Here is a 16,522-nt window from a genome sequence, read left to right as displayed (position 1 = left end):
AATACAAATGATTGATTGTTTAGGAAGTATGTATGTGTATGACACTCATCTGAATTAGTGCATATATATTCAACTGCACATGTTGATGGATGTGAAGTCAATGTCACACCGATAAAAAGGTAGTTGACTAAGTGCAACCAACAATCATCAATAGCAACCACTACACCTCCTTAAATGGTAAGGGAGGTCGATGAATCATCTACTCATATCCAAACTATCGCAGAACACACTTTTGCAAATGCCAAGCATGTCCCGAGCCGGATGTATCCCAAGAACATGGATATTGTCTCAAATAGTCTACTAGGACAATGACATCATAAGGGGTCCAAATTACCCCAATATGGGTAACACCATTCAATTTGACGCGCACAACACCAACTATATGGCATTCGATCATAAATCTTGACGCCCAAAGAACCTCCTAATATTTGGGATTCACGTCCCCCTTCCCATTCATGAGAATTGCTTATATATTCATGTCTATTCTTTCAATAATAAAATATTATTCATAAATTCAATTGATAATAAATGTAAATTGTTCAAATTATGTATATACAAGCTTGACATAACCACCAAACTACTTTGTTTAGGCAAAACAACATTTCTAAGTTGGTCATACATGTGAGCGAGTGCGGAAATTCCCATGCATGTCCACCACACATCCTGATATTACTTAACAACACTAAATAAAACATGTCACTTTTATATGTAAATATTGTGCACCAAATAATATTCACGAAATAACCTTGAGCTACAAACTACCATTTTATTGGACGATGCATTCCTTGTACAACTCACGTAATTAATGTAATTAATTGAGTTTAACTTGTGCACCACAACACTACTAAAGGAGATACATGAATCTAATTCTTCAAAATTTATGGTGGAAAGAATAATTTGATTGTTTGTTCATGATCGAGAGATTCAAAATTAATTTTACTTATTTCACACATATCTTAAAACAGGGAGGGTTGGGTCCTTAGTTTAAAATAGTCTTTAATGAGTTTTCTACATGAGGGAGGGTTGATTTTGTCACAGGTCACAACCTCCAAAGGGTTTCTCCAATTTGCATATATGCATGGAGGGACATCTTCAGTGTAGGTTGGTAATGGTCCATCAGTTGTTGGATGGTCCCCTTTGGACACTTCCAATACCATCCAGAACAACACCACCCAATGCTCTCACCCAAAATCATATATCATTCATTCCTTCCCATTTTTCTTTTCCTGCTAACTGCATTCACATTCATCTATCACCCTTCTCTATTTAGGGCTAAATAATAATTTATTATTATGCCAACTCTCCTCACACAGTATCTTATTTAACCAAAATATTCTTAACAGTATTATTCAAGAACTGACTAATACTTTCATAATGCTTCAAAATAATAAATAGTTTAAGACAGAAACATATTTCAAAAGTAACAAATGTAGTCATGATAAATTATCTGTTAAACAAAAATATTGGAAAAAAACAATTAATAGTTAGTACTATTAGCTAGTACTTTAAATCTATAGAATTATATGAATATAGATAGTTTTGAAAAGAAAAGAGACAAGACTCATATTTGAATAGCTACGGAATATTGAAAGTACAGCATAGTTCCTAAGATAATAACCTAATCATATTTGTAATAATAATAAGACTGGTATTTTATGCGTGCCAGGTGTTAATTTGAGTGCAATATGATAGTATAGGTAGTGTGTGTAGTGAGAAGAAGCAGTGGTAAAGAAGATGGGAAGAAGACCCTGCTGTCCCAAAGAGATCAACAAAGGTGCTTGGTCTCGAGAAGAAGATGAAACTCTCTCCAAATATGTTGCCATCCATGGAGAAGGAAAATGGCAGAAGGTTGCCCAAAATGCAGGTATATATATCATTTTCTCTGTTGTACTTGATTACGTACATAAATGTGCCACGCTGGTTCATACACATTCATTGTAAATATCTGTAAGCACTTGATTTGGTGGAGTTTTATTGGTGAATGAAGTTTGAAGTTGGAAGCTGATTTTGTCTATTTTGCATGTGGTGCCTCACAAAACAATCGTGTGTTCATTGACCTTAAATCCAATTATTAATACTTTTGTTTATTATAGACATTGGCATTTTGTTGTATACACACATTACAATGATGTCTGCAGGTTTAAAGCGATGTGGAAAAAGCTGCAGACAAAGGTGGCTGAACTATCTCAAGCCTGGTATTAAAAGAGGTGACATCTCAGTGGATGAAGAAGATATGATTATCAGACTTCATCGTCTTCTTGGTAACAGGTGATTTTTATTTATCAATTGAGTATTAATTAGCACCATTTTCACTCAATTTGAATATAAAATTTGAAGTAAAGAAAGAGGTGGTGTTATTTCTGCACAACAAATGTAAAAACATGGATCAGAAATTTGTAGTGAAGGCAACATTAGTACATTACTTACTGGTATGTGTATAAACCATAGTGGTTTTTTTTATCATCTTTATGCAGATGGGCATTGATAGCAAAGAGGCTACCTGGACGAACAGACAATGAAATCAAGAACTACTGGAACACCAATCTGTCAAAGAAGTTACAGAAACACCCTACATCATCATCCTCTGTCTCTTCACTTCAACACAAACGTGGAGAAGAAGAGAAGATGAAGCAAGTGCATGTAGCACCAGAAGCTCCACGCCCTAGGAGAGTTAGTGCAGTTGAATACAGTAAAATGTGTAGTACCACTCCCAGTCCTTCAAATAAAGTGGAGGGTAGTAGTGATGAAGCTTGTTTTAGTGATTTCCTCATCGATATTGATCAAAACCAGTTGTTGATTGGTGATGATTCCAGCTCCAAGGTCCCACAAACAGATGAAGAGCAGAACAACAAACAGGTAGTCTTAACCAACAGTCCTAGCTCATCATCACCTTCTCATCATTGTCACAATCTCTTGGCAGAGAAATTCGACCCTCTGGAGACCCTCTTGGATGTGGAACTCAAGAGGATGGCTTCCTTTCTTGGACTTGAAAATGATTGATCAAGGGATTTTATTTATTTCACTGAGATGAAAAAGGTGAAGTACTTAGGGATCAAGTGTCATAGATAAATATGCTATCTATATATGGAACACCTAACTAAGCATCTAGCTCTAGCTAGATGTACACACAAATCCAAGGTCTCTTCTCTTTTTCCTTTTCCTTTTCCTTTCCCCCCTCTACTTACTTGGATTGTGAACCCTTGTGTTCCTCCAAAATCAATAACATTATTCCAACTAGACAGTACAATCTATTTTTTAGAATATGTTGGATTCTTTGCTACAATTTCCTTACTTTTGCTCAACTTTGATGTGTCACTCTCACGCACTACGCCAAAAGTTGCTTTAGATAAGAAGAAAAATATTTATATGCCCATGTGAGGTATCTAGCTTTCACAGCTTTTAGAAACAATGACTGAGAGGGTTTCACATTATTCAACTCATGCATCCACAACTAAGTACATATCTAAGTAAGTTCTATTCTCAACGTGAATATGGCGGCAAAAATAGGCTAAAGTTTATTAGTTCACTAACTAGTTAAGCATAACCTGTTAGCAACAATTGTTAGTTTGTCATTCTTTCATTTGAGATTTGGTTTGAAAATCTGTTGAGACGGTATGATCAGTGCTGAATAGGTTGGTTTTGGCCATTTTATTTATAAGAGTTAGGACATCTCTAAAGTGTTTGTAGAAAGGTTTGAACACTTTGAACTCTGAAGTGTCTCATTTTTATTTTATTTATTCTTTACTTATTAGAATAACAATTGTTAGTTTGCACATGAGGATCTTCTCTTCTATCCATGGCCTACAAGGTAAAAATCTGCTACATATATATGAAAAGTGTTTGTTTTTTTTTAATAGATATCAGATCAATATATAAGAGTTTAAACAAATTACTTTCAATTAAAGAGTAGAATTAGTCACACATGATGACGGTTACAAACAGAGAGAGCATGAAAAGAAGATCTAAAATGTTTTTCTTTAACTATAGTCTCTTCTAATGTTTCTCACACCTCCTATTCTCACAATTGAGTTACAAATCTAGAGTAATTTTCTCATTCATTTACCACTTTGCTACACTTTCTCCCAACATTCTTATAGAATTTGACAGCTTGTTGGTGAAGTACCTAGTTTGAAGCTAGACATTTCTTGGTACCAGGTTCTATGATCTTATAAATTGTGGCATAGGATGTGTAGAAAATGCAGAAATATGAGCTATGAGGTCACAGTTTTACCCTCCATTTTACCACGACGTCGCTACCAAAGTAATTTTGTGAAGTGATGATTGGTGTGATGGGTGAGGTGAGTAACAATCTATGTGAAAGGAAATTTATCCAAAAGAGAAGATAGTTTTAATAGTGTATGGTGTTCATTAATAAAAAATGTCCCTACCACTGCCTATGCAATTAAGTAGTTCTTTTGTTCTGTAATGCCATACCAGTTCACTTTCCAATTGATCTACTCTACGTGCCTTTCCAATTCAGTTCCATTTGCATATAAATCTCTTACAATAAGGAAACATTTCTTTCTCTCCTAATTACTCTTTCACCAACCAATTTAACTATTTCAATGGAGAATTCATCCTTAAATAAATTCAATGACACCTTTAGATTGGAGTATTTAATACTCATTTTTAAAACCCCTCTGTTTAAGTGTGCTTTTGAAAAACAATTAATAGAGAATTTAAGCTCTTTTACATCAACCGATCCAGTTTTCCTATTACATGACATCAGTTCATATTATTTTAATTAAAAAGGAACAAAAAAAGGTTCTAAATATTTATGAAAAAAAAACTCTAATGTTTTGTTTGGATTAAAGAGTGAATTTGGGATGGTTTGAAGAGAAAATGTGAAGAAAGTGATATTCTTGAATTAAGGTAAATAGAGTGAGAAGTGAGAAGTGAGAGAAAAGTTTATGAAAGTTTGTAAGTGATGTGATTAAAATTATATTTTTTTAAAATTGATTAAAATGTAAATTTACAAATTTATCCTTGTATTTTAAAATTATTAAAAAATTAATTTGATTGATTTTTTTAAGACTATAATTATTTTTAATTAAAATATTATTTCCAGTGATTGAATATAATATACAATCTATTATATTTATAATATGATTAATTGTATTTTTTTTAATAATAATTATTTCTATACTTTTGTTTATATTTTTTGTGTTTAGATTGTAATTTTAGATTACATAAAAATTTACAATAATTTGAGTTTAAAATGAAAAAAAGGTAATAGAGTTAATTATAAATAATTATATATATATATAAATAAAAGTTTCCTTGCAAATCTCTTTTAAGATGAGAAGAAAATTTGAAAGTAAAACTTGTTCTCATTTTCCGTGATTTTGACATTTTATTCTCTTGATTTTATGTTTTCTTCATAAATACTCTCCTTTCTTCATGCATAGTAAATATTGTGTTGTTTGCATTAATGTAAATAGAGTGAAGAAAAATTTGTGAGTATTATAATAAGTGTGATTGAAACTTTTTTAATTGATAAGAAAAATAAGTAATTTTTTTAATTAAAATAAAATTATTATTATTTAATTTATTTATTTATTTAATTATAATTAGCTTTTTTTAATTTATATTTATTATTATTATTTAAAAAAATATTTTAATTAATATTATTAGTCATAATTGTATTACTATTTTAAAAATTAATTTTATATATTATTCTTATTTTATAATTTTAATATTTATATTATTAATATTAATATTAATATTATATTATATAAATATATTATTATTATTATTATTATAATTAATTATATATATATATTATATAAATAATTATAATTTAAAACTTATATATGTTATAAATTATAGAATTATATACACAATCGATTAATCGATTATATGTTATAGATAATCCATTACGTGAATAAATTTTATAAAATGATTAATTATTTTATTTTTCTTTTTATTAATATATGTAATATTTTTATTTTTATTATAGATACATATAATATTTTATTTTTATTATAAATATATTTAATATTTTTATTTTATAATGTAATTAATTATTTTATATGTGTATAAAGAAAAAACTGAGGATAAATTTAACTTTTTAATATGTATTACATGGTTTTTGTTTTTTTTATTGGCTTTGTATCATGCATAGAGTCGTTTTTGTTTCTCTCCCACAAATCAGCATTTTTCAAATCTTCGCACATTAACAAAAACAAACACATTTGGCACTTTCTTTTTTGACACATTAAATTATATTCATTCATGTAAAGAAAGAATAAATAAATTAGTAAACAAAATAAATGAAAAGATATATTGATATTTATATTTATATTTTATTTCTTATCCATTTCTATTTTTTATTTTTTTTATTTCCTTTCTCTCCATTAACGGGTATTAATAATTTTTAAGTAGATCAATATATTATAAATAAACACTATTATGATAATTAACTTTTTAGGTAACAGCACTGATTCTCAGGTACGAAATGGGCCTTTAGTGGATTCAAATTTTGAAATAGTTGTACTTGGTTTGGACTTTACGAACTAGGCTAAATAAGGTTATTTCTTTCTTCACCCTACAAATTTATTTAAGTAACGTCTCTATTTTTTGGAATCAACTCCGATTTTTTATTTTATTTTTATATTCCACTTTTATTAATTTCGAACAAAAAGAGGATTATGTCTTTTCCCACCAATTAATTTTATGTTAAAAGAACTAATTTAAACAAGAGGCCTTATTAATCTTATAACTTGATTTAAGAAATTAATCTGAACGGAATTTTGTTAATTGTTAAGGCTATTTAATTAATTAACTCTGTTCCAAATATAATTGCGTTTTTTTCTTCATTCCTGTCATATTTTCAATAGAGACAAATATTAAAAGCATTTTAAACATTTTATATAAATTCATATTCTTCTATCTCATTTTGCTATATCAACTACTGAAGAAAAAAAAAGAACAAAAGTTGGTGTTATTAGTGAGGAATAAACTTATATGTCATTTATAGGGCCACTAGAGAAACAAAGAACATACTATATATAAACTTAAAAGGAGAATTTGTTGACCATAAAAAAAATAAAGAAATATTTGAAGATCCAAAAATGGAGGACAGAGACTCATGTGTGAGAAAAGGTAACAATATCACAAGGACAATTGATTCACCAGAATGAATGTGTCTATTTGTAACATAACATATTAGCATCTCTTATTTGTCTAAATAAATTTAAAAAATATACTATTTTAATATAAAAATAGGCTAAGAAAACTTCTACCTACTACTTTCCGTAACTTTGTTCTTTCCACTCAGATCAACAATTTCACTTCACACTTTCACTTTAGTCGAACTTTCCTTTTTTTAGCCTATAAAAGGTGTTCTGACGATCAAACAAATATTCAATATTTGAGACTTTGTATAATTAATGTCCGATGATGATGTATCTTTTTCTCAAAACTTGTAACTATTTATATGATTATCATGAATCCATTATTATTGAATCAAATTAACATTTAGATCTTGATGAAAAATATATTATCTAATATTTGTTTAATATTTAAATTCGTTATTATCCTTCTAATATGTAATACGTTTAAAAAATGTTGGTTGACATTCGAACACCGAAATTTCTAGAATTCGTCCCATTCCTACCAAATACAAATACTAAAAAATATTAGCATTATTTATTTAAAATTGATTTATTTAAAATAGCAACATTGTTTTACTTCAAAATATATTAAAACGAGGTTCTGATGTGACTGAAATGAAATAGAAGAATAAAGAAAAATAAATAAACTCTGGACAAATTTATCAATTTTTCTCTTTCTTAAAGAGTCTATAAATAAACTAACTTCAATTCTATAAACTACGTGATCAGATTAAAAGTTTCCAATCTTTATTCATCTTAAAATCGCGAAGAAGATACCTACTCATTGCAACGGTTCTTCAAAACAAAAAAAAAAGTAAAAAAAAAAGTTAAGCATTTATTTGGAATAAAAAGAAAATGAGCGGAAAAAAACAACAAATTAATAAAAAATAGAATAAAAAATAATAAATTAAATGAAAAAAGTACATTGTATAAATGACAAATATTTCATTTAAATTTACATATATATATATATATATAATGGATTGTGCCAAAAATATGTTATATACCTTTTTCTTCTCAAATTAGTTTGTTAGAAAATAATTTTTTTGATAAAATATTTGTATCATTTTTGGTATTTTTTATTTTACTTTTTAACTTTTCACTTTAAATGGTACATTTCCGGTTTTCCATCACATGTCCAAATAAGGAGTAAATAACTTTTGCACATGTTTTGATGAATTATATAGTAGGTCCAAAAAACAAGTAAATTGATTTGATTAAAAAAAATTAACTTAACAATTTATTTATATATTCAAGATCATAAGTTATTTTGAATAAATCCATATTTTTTCATAAATTTTATTGACACTCTTTTTAGAGTTCTAATTAAAATGTATTTTTTTTATTAAGAATGTATTTCGAAATTAAAAAAATGAATATATCAAATGATTTTGACAAGCATAGGAATAACCGAATTTCAGGTGACCATGTTCTCTGGTTACTGACATATCTATCTGCTGTCTCTAATTTTCTGTAACTTTTCACTTTTTTCTTTCTTCCCAATTGCAACTCTCCACATATGTCCCACACATATTATGTACTTATTAGAGAAAATTTATTCGGTACAAGTAATATAAAACTTTATTTTAGTATATCAATTTTAAATTTAATTTAATTTTAGGTTGATCTTTTAATCAGGTTAATAAATCTTTGATATTATTCTGATCCTACACTAAAATAAAATTAATTTTAAAAATAAAAATAATTAATTGTTATATTAATCAAATTAAAGATTATTTTATAAGTTAAAAAAATTATTGATATCTAAAATAGTAAATAAAAAGTTATAAAGAAGTTTTAAAATTAAGATCTAATCATTAATTATTAAGATTTTAACTACTAGTTACTTATATTTTAAATTAATTTTTATTAAAATTTTAAAGACTAATTTAGAATGTAAAATAATATTAATAACTAAATTTTTGATAACTAATTTAAATACCAATTTTAAAATTATTTTATAAATTTTTATTAATAATAGAAATTACTCTAAATATTAATAATTGGTTAATTTTTAAGATAATATCTAATTTAATTAATATAATTTTTTTATTTTAGAATTGATTGTTATTTAATGATATTTTCTAATGCTATCCATAAATGAATTTTAAATATAATTTAATCTTATAAAATTCAAAATATATTTATAATATAAGATTTGTACCAAGATATATATTATGATATCCAGTATTTTATTTTATAATTCATTTATAATATATTTTATATTTATTATTAAATCATTTATATAAATATTTAATCTTATACTTTAATATCAGTATTGAATATGCTTAAAAATTACATATTGATTAAAGATAATGTTGATTAAAAATATAAACAAAGATAAATTTTAGCTAACAAATTAATTTGGTTAGAATATACTGTTAAAAAAAAGTTAAATACTTTAAATAATTATTTAAAATACTAAATATAATCCAGTGTCAATAGCTGATTAGATAAATTTCTTTCTGAATTAAATTTTATTATTAACTAGTTTTGGAACAAAAAGATCTAACATTTAAAAAATTGGTTCTATGATTTGGGGTTCTTTATCTGAAGAAGGGTATTGAAGGTTAAGTTCTTTGTTATGATGCAGTGAGTCCTTCAGAATAATGCAGAACGTACACCCAAGAATGTCGGAAATGCAATGATTCATTTGATGGCATAACAATTTCAGTGCCTATGTCCATATTTGGTACATTGAGGTGAAAAAAAGGTGACACATGTGATAAATACGACGTGATATAATAAAATAGAGAAAAAAAAAAGTGAGATAAAGGAAAAAATACATTAATGATTAATGTTTTTCTAACATATTCATGCAGGGTCAAATATGGATAAAAGAATGCATATAAAAAGAGGTGCATGAATACATTTTTTTTTTAAATCTACTAGGATGCAACTTAATTAACCAACGGTTAAGAGGATAGCCTAGTGAAAGAGATATAAGGTAAAAATCAGTAATAAAATATAAGATAAAAAACAATCTCTTTCGTATCCTATATTTCTTTCTAAATTTTGATCTTTATACCTATTTATTTCAAACTCTAATAATTTATATTTAAATAATTTTTTTTTAAATTATTTATTTTAAAGATCTCTTATTTTTTATTTTTTCTTATGATTTTGTTATCTTAACAATGTTATTTGAGAAAAATGTTTCTCTCAACTTATTAAAACTCATACTAAAATTTGATTATGTTTGAATAACTTGTTCTAAGTCCTTAAATTTTACTTGAAGTGAAGTTTTCTTGAAACAAGAAATTAAGAAATTACAGGTAAGGTAAACTATCTATATTTTTTACAAAACCATAGGATAATTGGTTTAGATAATAAGTTAATCTAGTAAGTGCATTTGCATGTCAAGGTATAAAGTTAGTTAAACTGAATTTGATTATGGGTTGATGAGTATAAGAGTTTGAATAGTTGATATTACATTGAAATGATTGAAAAATCATTTTGATTGAATTTTATTTTGGATTTATCTTTTTTGAATTGTTTAGAAGTTGTATGGTTAGATTGTACTTGAAATGATCTTAAAAATAAATAATAATTAAATTTTCTTTTTGGGGTTTTGACCATTATGGAACTTTTTTTTTCGTTTTTAAAAAATGGGGTCATTTTCAAAAAAATTACAAATATGGGTAAGTCGTGCCAACTTAGCACGACTTCATATGTAGAAGTCGTGCCAAATTGACACAACTTTGTCACGTCAGTCTGAAGTCGTGCCAAGTTGGCACGACTTCTGCCACGTCAACCCTTAAAGTCGTGCCAACTTGACACGACTTTGTCCATGTCATATATATATATATTAATTTTCTTATTTATATATTGAATAGTAAGTTATGTAATGTTTAAAATTAATTTGATACATAATTTTCTAACGGTGTTAGTTTTAAGCAATAAAAAAATGAATAATTGTGTATGGATCATGTTTGACGGTAATGTAATATATTAATTTGGTTATTAGATTAATAAAAAATATGAAAAAATTGTTATTGCATTTGGAAATAAATAGAAATGAGAATTAATTATTTGGAAAATAAATAGAGAATTGTGGGAAATTTCAAGCTATACGTCTCCCTTGTCCACATGTAATTGTTGTTTGCTCATTTTGTAATTTACAACTAATGACATTTATCGCCTGAGTGTACAGTCTCCACAATATTTCCAAGCTTATGAGGTCTAATTTAATCCATGACGTGACAGAAGTCGTGCCAAGTTGGCATGTCTTGCCCCAGATTTGTAATTTTTTTGACAGCGACCCCTTTTTGGTAAAAACAAAAAAAAAGGTCCCATGATGGTCAAAAACTTTCTTTTTCTTGTATCTTCAATGAATTTGATTATATATGAATTTTCTTATAAATATAAAATGAATATTAGTTGATATATTCAATTGAATTGTGAAATTTATAAATGATATGGATTGGTGTTAATGATGGAATGTGTGTGTGCACGTGTATGTGTGGTGTGTATGTGATTGATTTGATAAACCTTAAATGATGTATGGTCAATTGAATAGTGTAATTTTTAAATGATACGGACCATGTGAATGATGGAAGGTTATGAAATTAAGATATATGTCTAATTGATTTGAGAAATCTTAAATTATGTATGAGTGATTGATATCCATTGTATTTGAATGATGAAAACTTGTATGAACTTGATGTCATATATTTGGGATAATATATGAGATGTTTGGTACATTAAGTATGAAAAACCTATGTTTTAACAGAGATAATCTAGTTTCACTGATAATTTAAGTCACATAGACTAAGATATCAAGTGTATGAGAAATTCATAACTACATACACCATTTGTAGTTATGAGGTATTAGATGTTTGAACTTATCCTATTCATTTCTTTTAATTTTATAAATAAATCAAATATTAGTATCTAGTAAGGACATACTTACTAGTAATTTTTTTGGCTATCAAACTTTTAACATGCTACTATACAACATCTATGAATGAAAGTGGTATTTGCACTATAAACATGTTACTATTCAAATTTAATCTAGAGTTAATTTCCCGACTATATATACGAAGATTTTAGGTAATAGTCTACAAAATATAATATATTTATTTTACGAACTTCATATTTTAATAATAATTAAAATAATATTTCAATAATATTTCAATAATATATAATAAATTCTTTATCAAATATTAATATAAAATTACTGAAACAAAACTTTAATTAGCTCTAGTAAAAGAACTTAAAATAAAATCATCCAAGTTTTATACTTTTTTTTTCTACTTTAAATACTGTAAAACTGGTTTCTTTCAAAAGTAAATAACTAAAATAGATTTTGTTTCTTCTATAAAAGAATCATACTCTTGACAACACATTTAAAAAGATATTAATTATCAATCAAACTATATACTGAAATACTTAATATTTTTTATACACTATCAAACTATAAATGAAATGAGTATGGATATGTTGAGAATCTTGTACTAAATTACAATTTAATTAAAAAACAATTTCTATTGAAATAAAAATTGATAAAATCACAATTTATAAACTTTTCTCTATTAATATACTATTGTTAAAGTAATATATATTTTTTACTTATGAAATAGAAAGTCACAGAATGAATTTTTTTAATATATAAAGAACATGTGTAAATTTTACTTCAATCATTAAAGTCTTTTTACATATTGAAACATGAAGTGAATCAGCTACAACTTTAACTTGATTGGAATAATGAAACTAAACTGAGACATGAGGTTGGAACTAAAAATGTAGTAACTGTGATCTTAGAAACACTTTGTTTTACCGTTAGATGTGTGATTTTGGAAAATGATTTTCACTTTGCTGTTCACTTTTCAGATTTCTGGCTTTTGAGAAGTGGCTAATCCGTGGATCATTCATTCTATTTTGTCTGGTGCAGCGTATCTTTTTGACCGTCCAATCGTGAAGTTCATTGTTGGCGACAACGACATTTTTGTAAGCACATGTCTGAAATGTCTGCAAAATGTGACAGAAAAACATGTGAACTCAGTTCTGTTGTACACTTTCCTTTGATCGCAGCATTAGTATTTCACTTTCTGATTGTTGTTTTGTCCTTTTTCCATATTGCTTCTATTATTCTCTTCTTTTATCATATTATAACTTCGTTCGCTCACGCGGGAAACACCAAAACTTTAAACATTTTCATTTTAATTAAAAACTTGGAACATTGCATGCTTCTTGGGACTGGACCGGTCTAATCAAGAACCGGTTCGCTTTAATTAACAACATTTATGCTTTGTACTACTAACTTCTTCTTTTGTTTGTATATGAAACAAATTTGTTAATCTCATTTATCTTATTTTAAATAAAATATATATATATATATATTATTGTTAATTTTATTATATAGTCACAATTTATTTAAAACTTTATTGTGATCCACTCATGTTTCATTTACGTTAAGGCATTAATTGTTCACTAACATCATAACTTTCACTTATTGATTATAAAACTTGTTTCTTAAATTAGAATGATGTTATTAAATATAATATTAATTTCAGTTTATGTAACATTTAAATTTATAATATTATTATCTAAATCAACTAATTCATTTTTATATTAAATATTTATTTTGTTGTATACAAGATCAAACATATAGTTTATGCATTTACAGTGTAAAACTTTTTTACCATTGTGACTTAATTACAAAATATGTATGGTAAACGGTGAATAAGTGAATGATAGGAAAGTTATAAAGAGAGAATACATTGCAAAAATGACTTTTGGCTTTAAATTAGGTAACATTAGGTAACATTAGGTACTCAATTTGTTTTGGATTTTTTGGTAGGAATATTTTGGAATTAATTCCTTGGGAATCCAAATCTGTTTGATGATGTTTCATAGAGGTGCTAAGATTAATTTGATCTCAATAGCTTGTAAAACGACTTAGATTTAATTATTAAAAACTGTGACTTAAAAGGAATTTAATCATATTTAACTTCATGTTTGCCATTCAAATCGACTTAAATGAAGTGTTTTTTGTTTTTAAAAATAATAATTAACTTTAAAAAACTTACGTTTAAAGTATGTGTTATAATTTATATTAAAATTATTATATTTAAAAATTAAATCTGATTTTATTGATGTGACTTAAATTTTAAATATATATATATATATTGTAATTTTTTAGAATTAAAATAATTATTTTAAATAGAATTAAAATTGTCCAATGGTTCGACATATGAACTCAATTAGTCTAACAATTTTTCTATTCAGAACATTAAGTTGATGTGGACAATTTAATTGTAATAAATGAATTTTACTTATATTTTAAAAACTGAACTTAACATAAAAATAATATATATATATATATATATATACACACACACATAATATAATATACTGTGTAATTTGCTTTGGATTGGTTTTCGAACATGAACCAAATCGGACAGTTTGGAGGAAAAAATTCAAACAGAATCAGATTAAATTCAAGTTTTTGCACTTTACAATTTGTTCAGTTGGATTTTCGTCTGTTTGATTTTGAACACACTAAATGCAGGATCCAAAAACTAAAATAAATATAAAATAACTCAATGTATTTTTTTTTAATTTAAACTAACCCAATTACATGACAAATTATTTAAATCTTAGTAAATGTTAGTATAAATGAACTTTAGATCGATAATTATAATATATTTATTTCTTATTTTGAATATCCAATCCTAAATTAATAATTAGTTGATTATGTCACTGAATTGTTATTTTCATAAATAATTTTTGTATATAAGTAAAAAACTCTCTTATATATAATGAGGAGTTATGTATAGATTCCGTTTATGTTCTTCCCAGATTTTAGAAATCAACATTACAGTAATTTCTACGAAAATAAAATTACAAATAATCACACATTTATAAAAGTTGAAGGACTAAATAAGTTTGTTAGGTAAAAAGAAATACTGGGAATGATTCATTATAATAATTTTCCTACTAAAAAATATTTAAAAGGTTTAAAATTTGGACTAAATTTTTTTTCCCTTTTCTTTACTCTCCAAAATTGAGATATCTCTCAAAAAAATCAAAATTTGAAAACTTAATTGTATATAAGCAAATGAAACAAAGATATAGATTTTACAAAGATAAAGACAATGAAACATAGATGATAAAGAGATTATTCTATTATTTCTAGAAATTTATTAAAAAAATGGAAAAAACTAAAAGTTCAAACAGTTGAGTGGTACGTTAAAAAGACAGGATTAAATAATAAGGTTGTCACAATTTATATAACATTTATTTAATAAAAAACTGGTATTCATAATGAGGAATAAAAATGTATTATTTTTTATTTGTAAAATTAAAGAAAATAAAATATGGATAATATTAAGCCTTCAAATTATCGTACCACTCAATTTTAACAAGCTGAAATATCTGCTCAGAAAGGACATAGTTAAAAAAGTTGTTGCAATTTGATTAATATATTAACTTAGACAAATTTCGAAAACGTTACAAAAGATTAATTAATAGACTATTTAAACTGTGATAATAATAATAAGTAAATAACTAAAAATAAACAAGTAAAAATATTAAATGAAAATAAAATAATAAAGTAAAACTTACCATATACAAATATAACAAATTACTACAATCTAGTATTACACCGCTTACAAAAAGATGCCAGTAAAATAACTCAAACTTGTTAAACTTAAATCTTAATTAGTGCCACCCAAAGTTTTTCTATTTCTCTAAAGAAAAAAAAACTAATAAGCTTTTATAAACAAAATGTTTTGTTGAAAATTAGCTACTGGCCTAATATTACAAGTCAGCCACAGTAATATATATATATATATATATATAATTTAAAGCTTTTGCTCATTAAAAAATCTTTTTATTCTAAGCTATATATCATGTGTAAATTTTAATTTTAAGAGACAACAAGAAGAATAAAAAGAGAGACTTTAAAACAGCAAACGATAAATTTCCAATGTGAGAGTTAATTAGCAAAATACATTCCATGTTTAGTAAGAGTATAGCATGGGGGTAGGGTTTGACATAATCGAACACCAATGAACCGAAACTCAGGTTATTCCTTTCTTTCAACTTTTTTGTTCTGCTTAGATGAAATTACTTTCGATAATTCTCTTAAAACCCAGAGAAAATTAAGGGTTTTACAAAATCTATCTGAGTTTTATTTTCAAATTTTGAGACATTTGAAATCCAACAAACTTTCAGGAGCGTGGGAAAGTTAGATAGAAAGTAGCTAGAAGTGATGTGTATGAATGGCAGATGGGTGTATTCACGTATGGTGTGTTTCTTTTCTTTTGTAATTAATTAATCTCCACTCTCTGAAACATTCTCAAAACTACATGGCCCATATGAGGGAAGCTGATTTGAAACCCTAACCTTATTTATATTGAATGAAATTACTTTAACTAGCAAATATTGGTGGTGGAGAAGCA

At 26.1% G+C, this 16,522-nt stretch overlaps 1 protein-coding gene across 1 annotated transcript; it reads left to right on the top strand.

The window, feature by feature from the left end:
- Window positions 1-1,193: 1,193 nt before the first annotated feature.
- Window positions 1,194-4,394, top strand: LOC137818764 (transcription factor MYB1-like). Its single transcript, XM_068622366.1, has 3 exons — window positions 1,194-1,864; window positions 2,139-2,268; window positions 2,475-4,394. The coding sequence occupies exons 1-3, from the start codon at window positions 1,735-1,737 to the stop codon at window positions 2,998-3,000; spliced, it is 786 nt and encodes a 261-aa protein (XP_068478467.1). The 5' UTR covers window positions 1,194-1,734; the 3' UTR covers window positions 3,001-4,394.
- Window positions 4,395-16,522: the final 12,128 nt, after the last annotated feature.

The sequence above is a fragment of the Phaseolus vulgaris genome, chromosome 10 (genome assembly GCF_000499845.2).
Source record: "Phaseolus vulgaris cultivar G19833 chromosome 10, P. vulgaris v2.0, whole genome shotgun sequence".
Classification (NCBI taxonomy): Eukaryota; Viridiplantae; Streptophyta; class Magnoliopsida; order Fabales; family Fabaceae; genus Phaseolus; species Phaseolus vulgaris.
This window is presented reverse-complemented; position numbering and strand designations above follow the sequence as displayed.